General features: G+C 35.1%; 1 protein-coding gene across 22 annotated transcripts in view; it reads left to right on the forward strand.

Annotated features, from left to right (window-relative positions):
• Window positions 1-9,827, forward strand: part of ehbp1l1a (EH domain binding protein 1-like 1a) — a 76,488-nt gene extending 66,661 nt beyond the window's left edge. For 19 of the 22 annotated variants that reach the window (XM_073908144.1, XM_073908148.1, XM_073908150.1 and 16 more), the window contains 5 exons: window positions 2,315-2,414; window positions 2,514-2,587; window positions 3,386-3,500; window positions 5,895-7,024; window positions 7,074-9,827. In XM_073908144.1, coding sequence (XP_073764245.1) covers window positions 2,315-2,414; window positions 2,514-2,587; window positions 3,386-3,500; window positions 5,895-5,985 — 380 coding nt within the window. In that variant the 3' untranslated portion in view covers window positions 5,986-7,024; window positions 7,074-9,827. The remainder of the gene's footprint in view (window positions 1-2,314; window positions 2,415-2,513; window positions 2,588-3,385; window positions 3,501-5,894; window positions 7,025-7,073) is intronic. The other 3 variants (XM_073908162.1, XM_073908165.1, XM_073908167.1) reach the window with 1 other exon arrangement.
• The last annotated feature ends 78 nt before the right edge of the window (window positions 9,828-9,905 follow it).

Raw genomic sequence — 9,905 nt, forward strand, 5'->3', positions numbered from 1 at the left:
TGTTCTTTCTTCATGATGCCATCTATGCTGTGAAGTGGACCAGTCCCTCCTGTTACAAAACAGCCCCACAACATGAAGCTGCCGCCCCCATACTTCACAGTTGGGATGGTGTTTCTAGGCTTGAAAGCTTTCCCCTTTGTCCTCCAAATGTAACACTGGTCATTATGGCCAAACAGTTCAATCTTAGTTCCATCAGACCACAAGACATGTCTCCAGAAATATCCTTTTTCCCAGTGTAAATTAGCAAATAATTATCTGGCTTTTCTTTTGATGATTCTAGCTTATTGATTTTCCCATGTTGTCACACAAGGAAGCAGTGTGTTTGAGGTTTTCCTTAAATACTATTCTACAGTTGTGCCTCCAATTAACTCAAATGTTGCCAATTAGCCAATCAGAATCTTGTAAAACCTTGACACCATCATCTGAGCTTTTTCAGAGTCATACTAATCTTATTGTATGTAAACTTGACTTTCAAGAACAGTTATAACAATTTCTCCAAAAATATCTCTCATTATTCAGCTATTAAGCATAACAGAAACACATTTGATAATCCAATTTACCTAAAAGAGAAAAGTTTAGTCACCTTAACATCCGACCTTTTTAAATGGTTATGTGCCTTTATATACAGTGTATGTAAACTTCTGGTTTCAACTGTGTATACAGTTAAAGTAAAAAACATTTGCCGTTTTCAAATATTTACCAAATGATTTTTCACTTTTCATTTCAGGTGGGCTAATAATTCTGACTTTAACTGTATATAGTCCTTGTCAGGTCTTAAAATTTGCAAGATCACATGACATTTCACACTGTAACCTTATTTCTTTATCAAGATAGTAAAGCCATGGGTAATGGAATTAGGACACCCTCTGATCCAGATGCCTGTAGGTCCACATTTCACATTAATTACTTAAAGTAATCATTTTCTACAATTTAAAATTTTACATAGACTGTTTAATACACCTGATGTTAGACATAAAATGAATCCAGGTCTGTCTGAGTTGTGTGTGAAGTGTAAATTAGACATTGGAACTTTCTATCATTGTATGTGGAGTTGTCCTTATACACAGCAGTTTTGGGACTTGATTAGACTACAGCTCGACGCCATCTTTAAATGTACATTTCGACTGGGAGCAAAGACCTGCTTACTGGGTCTCAATGATGATATACCTTATAATTTTCGGAACAGAGACCTGCTACATAATTTGATTTATTTTGCTCGGAAATGTATCCTTGTAAAGTGGATTAATGAAGAACCATCCAGTTTAAATCAATGGCTGCTTGCAGTCTGCAGCATAATCCCACTTGAGGCTTTCTCCACAGCTATAAAGAACGAACCTTTTCTATTTTATCGGACCTGGGATCCTTTCTTTGATTATTTAGGAACCTCTAAGCCTTTAAGACTAAAATCTTGTCTGATAGACTCAGCCTGGACAAAAGAAATGTAATATGCCTTTTTGCAATATAATATTGTATTTTTTATGTCTTTATTATTTTTATTATTATAAGTGTTATTATTATTTATTTGTTTATGTAATTACAATTTAATTTGTATTTACTACTATTTTTATTTTATTTTTATTTTTCATGTGGGGGTCAGAACTCAAATTACATGTATGACAGATACTATCTTTCTACTCAATGTAATTTTCTGCCATGTTTTTGCACTAAAAATGTTCAATAAAAATATATTTGAAAAAAGAAAAAAAAAGTCATCATTGTCTGTATGACATCATCAGTCTCTCAGATCATCATGGAGGAATTTTTACATTTTTTGGACTGCTCTCACTACAGCATTTCTGTCAGGATGAGCCTCTGGATTTTTGGACTATTGCACCTTTTATTACTTTTTAGCTTTACTTCAGTTGTAAATATGCTGATGTGCTTGGGATTTTTGTCTTGTGGCTAAGTTTTAGCTGTGGATTGGGCATTCAGTCAGCAGGCACCAGAAGGCTGCACACAAACAAACTGCTAAAACTTCTGCAAAAATAGCAGGGCCTGACTTATTTTGTTAATGCTATTTGTTGTTGTTCATTTGAGGATTTATTTCCCCCATTTAAAGACCTGCCAAGATCACATAATATTGCATGCCCTCTAATATGAAAATGTTGGAATTTCATAACTTTTTCACATATATACTGTATATAGGGGCACACAATACAAAATCAAGCTTGTGCTCCACATTATGTACTATTAAAAGCTTTTAACAGTACATTGAAGCATAGTAAAGTGTAGTTTTATTCTAGTTTTAGTAACATAAGCAAGTGTCTGCGCAGTTGAGCCCTGATGAAGTTGTGCTTTTATGGCTAACTCACAGGTATTGATCGTGTGGAAGAGGAGGCTCTCATTCAGGAGTGGTTTACGTTAGTCAACAAGAAGAACGCTTTAATCAGGAGACAAGACCATCTACAGTTACTGTATGTCTTTTCACATTTATTCTCAGCCACTTTGTGTGTTCCCCTATAAGATGGCTTTATTTGACCAGTGGATGATTTTATGTTCGTTATGTGTTACAGACAAGAAGAGCAGGATCTGGAAAGGAGGTTCGAGCTGCTGAAGAAAGAGCTGCAAGATCTTATGGCAGTGGAAGGTAGTGATTGCTGCTGCTTTTAAAGCACCACACCATGAAGCTTTGACGCTCTTATGAATCCGTTTTTCTCTCCTATCAGTGGTTGGGAGTATGTTTCAAAATGACTTCATTTCAGGGCTTTGATTCATCGTAATGTTTAGAAAATTCAATAGTTCTCCACTAGAGGGGTGTAATACCCTAAATCTAAATGATTAGTGTGTGTGTTCACTCAGATCCCCTCCTAGGGGTGAATCACTGAACAGGTTTCATCGGTGTTACCTGATCTTGGATAAGTTGTGGTAGTTTGCATTCATTTTAGTGAGGCATTTATAAAACTAAAAGGAGTAATGTTAGTTAATAGTTTCTTGTTGGCATGTTTAGCAGAAGCAAACAATATGTAAGCCTTGAACATGTATAAAAGAATATATATTTTGCAGACAAATAATATTTAGGGATATTAGATGATCAGCTAAGTGCATTTATAGGTTACTTTCAATTTAAAACCACAATATGTTGTTAAAATATCAATTGTAATGCATGTTTATTGCATTTACACGGGTTTGACCAGCAGGTGTCTCTAACATGTGCTGTTTTAAACACTTTAAAATAGTGAATCACTTTGAAAAGCAATTGGTTAAATTGTTTTGAATCTTTGAAAAGCTTAGTTTCTCCTATCACTTAATTAAGGTATAACTGTACCTACATGCATGTGAAATATGTGTAAAACTAAATGAAACTTGAATTGTAATGAAACAAAATAACAGAGAATATGAAACTCTGTCATGTTATTCTCTCCATTTTTGTTTGTATTGTCTGCAGAATGGAAGAAAACACAGGCTCATAAAACCAGAGAGCAGCTGTTGTTGCAGGAACTTGTGTCTTTAGTCAACCAGAGGGATGAGCTTGTGCATGACATGGACGCCAAAGAGAGAGGGTGAGATACATTAGTTCACTTGACAAGACACTCGTTTTTAGAGCGGATTGATTATAAATAACTCATCCATGTGAAGGCTCAGATAAATGCTGCTCTTTTTAAACCTATTCATCAAAAAGATTGTTTACAACTGATAATAAGAAATGTTTCGAGCACCAAATCGACACATTGCAGTTATTTATGAAGCATCACGTGACTGTGAAGACTAGAGTAATAATGCCTTGACATCAGAACAATAAAGCAAAAGAAAGCACAGAAATAGATTTTGTTCAGTGACAAAACTACATGCAGAAACATGACATTTTTATGTTTTCTATTAATTCCCATCCAACACATTACTCGTATATGCTAAATAGGAAAAGATTGTTTTAAAGCAGTAGTTTATAATCTTTGGTATTCATTGTTCGAGGACACTCACCGGCCACTTTATTAGGTACACCTGTCCAACTGCCTGTTAACGCAAAATTCTAATCAGTCAATCACATGGCAGCAACTCAATGCATTTAGGCATGTAGACCTGGTCAAAACGATCTGCTGCAGTTCAAAGCGAGCATCAGAATGGGGAAGAAAGGTGATTTAAGTGACTTTGAACGTGGCATGGTTGTTGGTGCAAGACGGGCTGGTCTGAGTATTTCATAAACTGCTGATCTACTGGGATCTTCATGCACAACCATCTTAAGGGTTTACAGAGAATGGTCCGAAAAATATCCAGTGAGTGGCAGATCTGTGGGCGCAAATGCCTTGTTGATGCCAAAGACCAGAGGAGAATGGCCAGACTGGTTCCAGCTAATAGAAAGGCAAGTCTTTACGCATAACATGTCCAGCCTTGAGGCGGATGGGCTACAGTAGCAGAAGACCACACCGGGTGCCACTCCTGTCAGCTAAGAACAGGAAACTGATTTCCTTGCATCAATGGTTCAGGCTGGTAATGGTGGTGTAATATTGTGTGGGATATCTTCTTGGCACACTTTGGGCCCGTTAGTACTATTGTTGCTGACCATGTCCATCTCTTTATGACCGTGTACCCATCTTCTGTTGGCTACTTCTAGCACGATAATACACCGTGTCAAAAAGCACATATCATCTCAGACTGGTTTCTTGAGCATGACAATGAGTTCACTGTACTCAAATGGCCACCACAGTCACCAGAACTCAATCCAATAGAGCACTTTTGAGATGTGGTCGAACAGGAGATTCACATCTTGGATGTGCAGCCGAAAAATCTGCAGCAACTACGTGATGCTATCATGTCAATATGGACCAAAATCTCTGAGGAATATTTCCAGTACCTTGTTGAATCTATGCCAGGAATGATCAAGGCAGTTCTGAAAGCAAAAGTGGGTCCAACCCGTTACTTGTAAAGTGTACCTAATAAAGTGGCCGGTGAATATATACTCAGTCCACGGATCCTTAAAAAGTCTTCAATTCCACTGTATAAAAATGAGACCTTAATAAGCTTTAAAATGTCTTAAATCTGAGTTTCAGAGTGAGGTCATTAAAATGCAATCGCACTGACCCCCTAAAGAAGATTTTGATATTGATTTATATATTGATCATTGACAAAAAAGTTTTGATTTCTATTAATTCCCATCGTTCACAATAATCTTAAACGCTAAAGATAAAAACTAATTATTACTAAAAAATTATTAACAACAAATTTTACGAAGGTAAAACGATGACGCGGTGGTGCAGTAGATAGTGCTTTCACCTTACAGCAAGAAGGTCGCTGGTTCGAAGCTCGGCTAGGTTAGTTTTCATGTTCTCCCCCATTCACGTGTGTTTCCTCCGGGTGCTCCGGTTTCCCCCACAAAGCCAAAGACATGCAGTACAGGTGAATTGTGTAAGCTAAAATTGTCCGTAGTGTATGTGTGTGAATGAGAGTGTATGGGTGTTTCCCAGCAATGGGTTGCAGCTGGAAGGGCATTCGCTGCGTAAAACATATGTTGGATAAGTTGGTGGTTCATTCAGCTGTGGTGACCCCAGATTAATAAAGGGACTAAGCCAACAAGAAAATGAATGAATGAATGATAATGTTACGAATAATAGAATAATAATAATGCAAATCACACTGTAATAATGTAACAATAACATTGAAGGAATAGATTATGTTTTAAAGCTCATTCATTTTTAAAACAATTAGGTTGTCCCCAAAAAAACTCAAGAATTGTGCTGTTTTAGCATATATTAAAGTACTTAAATAGTAATTATATAACTACCTAATATATTAAGTAGTTTGAACAAATAGCAAACGAGTTTAATGTCACCTGACAATAAAAATATAAAATTTTTAATATTATGAAATATTACCACAACATATTAAAGCATCACTACAACGTACACTGCTCTTAATATAACTGTTTTCTTTGGCTCTTTCTCCATGCCCTCTTCCTCCAGGGCCCTCGAAGAGGACGAGAGGTTGGAGAGAGGTCTAGAAATGAGGCGCAGGAAGTATGGAAGTCGGAAAGAGAAGTGTGTGTTACAGTGAGGGATGGACCGGACCATCCTTTTACACACTGTTGACGGACTGTTAAGGTGTGTTTGTGTGGACCATATCACAAAAAAGAAAAGACAAGGAAATAATGACTAGATGAATCCTCACGGTGAAGAGTTTGAGCAGCATGAACGCTTGGAAGATGAAGATGTGTTTCCTTTTAGAGGCATTTTAGTATCAGAGTATATTGTTGTGAAGTAGATGATGGTCTACAGTCTTCTTACAGCAGTTCTTGTGTTTAAACAATATACATGTGGCCTTTGCAGTGTTATTTACTTGATTATTTAACATGTTTGTATACGTCAGTTGCTGCAGTGATTTTAAGCACTATATGGAAAATAATATATGTTCGGAGTTAGTTTTGCTCTGTTACAGGATTGTTTTGTTTTGCTTATGTGTAGCTAAGCTAAAGCCAGCAATTCAGTAGCAAGACACTAAATTTCTCCATGGCAACGTAGAAATCTGATATATGGCAATATATGCAAATTACATACAGACAAGCCCGAAATTAATCATACGCCTGGCAAATTTAAATCTTAAAGATTCTTTTATTCAACCAGCAAGTTTTATGTATTTATTTTTTGTTCCGGAAGTTACCCAAAAGACAATAAGACGATGTACAAGAGGCCTCACTGGCTATGATTCCATCCAAAAAATGTGAATTAAATTTATGCGCAAAACTAAAATATCAAATATGAAACGGAATTTGCTGCATGAATCTTTTCTTTATTTAATAAGTTACTTGCGTCTCAGAGAACAATGTCGACACACAATGAACGTGTGGTGGCGTTTGAAGGCATGAGACACGGAGCATTGTGTCTATTCTGGAGGTAATTAATAATATAATAATATAAAAACACTAATACTGAAATGGTTAAGGCGTTTTAGAATTAACAAAACAACATTTCAGATGTTTACAGTGTGCTCAGCCTCTGTTCACACACATTAGGTGCGTTCGACATGAAGCACGGCTGCAGCTGGTGATCAACAAGATTAGCCGAGCGCAGGCTGGGGTGGAGTTGAAAACGAAGTCGTCAAGTCGGACACTTTGGGGCTCAACGTTGCGGTAGTCATGATGACAGATCATTTATTTATTTATTGCAATAACAACAAAATATTTACAGTACAAATAAAACAGAATACAGTCTTTACAAACTATATGACATTTTTAAACAATAAGGGAATTATAAAATAAATGTAGTTGGCCTATATAACAAACACATGAGAAATAAGGGGAAAACATGAGGGCACAAAAAAGGAAACAAATATCCACGAATAGGCCTATTAAACACAAAACAATATGCAAAAATTCTAGAAACATTAGTCTTTAGGCTGCTATATGTTGAATGGTATGGCAATACTGTTCCAGTTCTTGTTTGAATATGCTAAAAAGGGTTTACATTTATTTATCTTCATAGATATAAAATTGTCCAATATTTATTAGTGTAAATAAAATAAGGTGTTTTGATGAAATCTCAAACAATGATTAAGATAAATTTGGAAAAGGAAAGCATTTTTAAAAAAACACTTAATCCAAAAAGATTGAACAAAAGGACCAAAATAAATGAGCTACACTTAGTAGAAATTTCCCAGAAAGAGCAGCAAAAAATAAAATTTCTGCATAAACGGCTTGACAGGAAATAAAATATTTTATAATCATAGACTATCAAAGAAAAAAATATAGCTTAAAGGGGCTAATAATTTTGTCCTTAAAATGTCTTTTAGAAATTTTTTAAAACTGCTTTTATTCTAGTCAAAATAAAACAGCTGAGCTCCAGCGAGGGGGAGCATGAGCTGTCGCTTCTCCTCCTGTAAGCTGTTTTAATGCGTACACCAACCCCACCCCTAACCCTACCCCCAGTGACATCACTCGTAGAAGAAGTGCAAAAAAGGTGGAGCTCAAGCTTAAGCTCCCCCTCGCTGGAGCTCAGCTCTCCTCAAATGGCTCTGCAGCGAGCACCACTTGCTTTATTCAGAGGAAAAAAATATTATCAGACATGCTGTGAAAATTTCCTTGCTCCGTTGAACATAATTTGATAAATATTTTAAAAAAAGAAAATTAAATATTTTGATAAATTGGTTACTAAATATTAGTTATTAAAACTATTACATTTAAAAATGAGTTCTCCGCTCCATTCAGCAACACTTGGGAAAACAATTTTTAAAAGAATTTCAATTTTACAGAAGGGCTAATCATTTTGACTGTATGCACGGATGTACATATTTGTAATTCCGATGGTTGGGGAAAAAAATATGTAAATGGACATTTTTGCAATATTGCCAAATATATGTTGCATACTATATATATGACATACAGTGGGAAATAAGTAATGAACACGTCGTTTTTTTTTCCTGGAAATAATACTTCGAACCAGATTTTGGTAAAAACCCAAAAAAAACAAACATTAAAATAAAACGAAACAAAAAAAAAGTCTGAAAAATGAGTTATGTGTATAACAATGAAATGACACAAGGAGAAAGTACTGAACTACTGAAATGTAAATAATATTTATATAAAAGGCTTTTTTGTTGATGTCAGCTTAAAGATGCCTCTCATATGGAGAATGAAGTCACATGCATTGCTCAAGTGTGAGTTTTTCCACAGACTTCAGAGTCAAAAAATCTTGATGTTCTGTGGGTCTCATCAAATCTGATCTTGAACTTAGTATTCTCTATTGGATTTGAGTCAGGTGATTGACTGTGCCGTTCTACAGCTTAATTTCCTTTCTCTGAAAGCATTTGAGAGGTTCCTTGGCTGTGTTTTGGACCATTGTCTTGCTGAAATGTCCTCCCTGGTTTCATGTGTTCAATACTTTCCCCCTGTGTTTTTCTATTTTATTACGCATAATTTCATTTGTAGTCTAATTATTTTTGTTTTCTTTGCATATACAAATTTCTTTGGTTGTTGTCAACGGCACCATTAATAATATGTTTTCTGAAAAAATTGGTGATGTGAGCATACTAATTTTCCTTGCTGTATATGTACTGTAACATCCAAATATGAATTGTAAGTGATGTATGTAATTTGCATATATTTTCACATATCTGGATTTCTATATGGTTTAAAGCACTCCTTTATTTAGTTCTAGATATAATTTCCCAGTGACCCCCTCACAAAACATTGGACTCATTTTAGAGCAAAGACAGTGTGTGCATGAAGTTTGAATGCTGAGATTTGGTTTTAAAATGTATGCTTGAATGTTTATATATTAATACAACTATGGCAAAAATAAAGAGATGATAATAATAGTAATGTTCATTAAACTAATGATGACATTTCTTCCCAATTTTAAACAAAAACCTTGTCATTTAGTGCATAAAATGACAATTTGCCAGGAAAAAAAGTCCATATATTTATTTGTAATCAACACAGTACAATGTTTTAACTTCACAAGGTTTAAGAAAGCAATATTTGAAAGCAAAACAGGATTCTCAATAACAAGAAATTGTTATTTTCTGCAATACGGTGCTCTGAATGACAATATTTTTATTGTAAATTTGGACAAACTTTTATTAGACCTTCATAGAATAAAAAATAAGAACACAAATAAATCTGAAGAAACTAAAAAAATGTAAGTCGAGTCTCTTAATTCATTTCCATAACTGTGCTTATATAAACAGTACAGAATGCAGAAGCAGTTTTAGTGAATTCGCTGTGATTCATTGTTTAGCTCTTTGCCTTAATATTGTTTTAGCTCTGTTTACAATGTTTGAAATTTGATTTGTATTTGAGAATATTTGTATTGAGTTGCACAACAGTGAATTGTTTTTAAAGATAGTCTGATATCAGCTAAAAAGCTGACTTGTCTTTAGGAAATAAAGTCATTTTAAGGTTCTATATCACATCCATGCTTGATGGTTGAACAGAAACGGTGGGCTGTGTACTGTGTATGTGTTTGACAGTGTTTTTCAGT

The sequence above is a fragment of the Danio rerio genome, chromosome 7 (genome assembly GCF_049306965.1).
Source record: "Danio rerio strain Tuebingen ecotype United States chromosome 7, GRCz12tu, whole genome shotgun sequence".
NCBI lineage: Eukaryota > Metazoa > Chordata > Actinopteri > Cypriniformes > Danionidae > Danio > Danio rerio.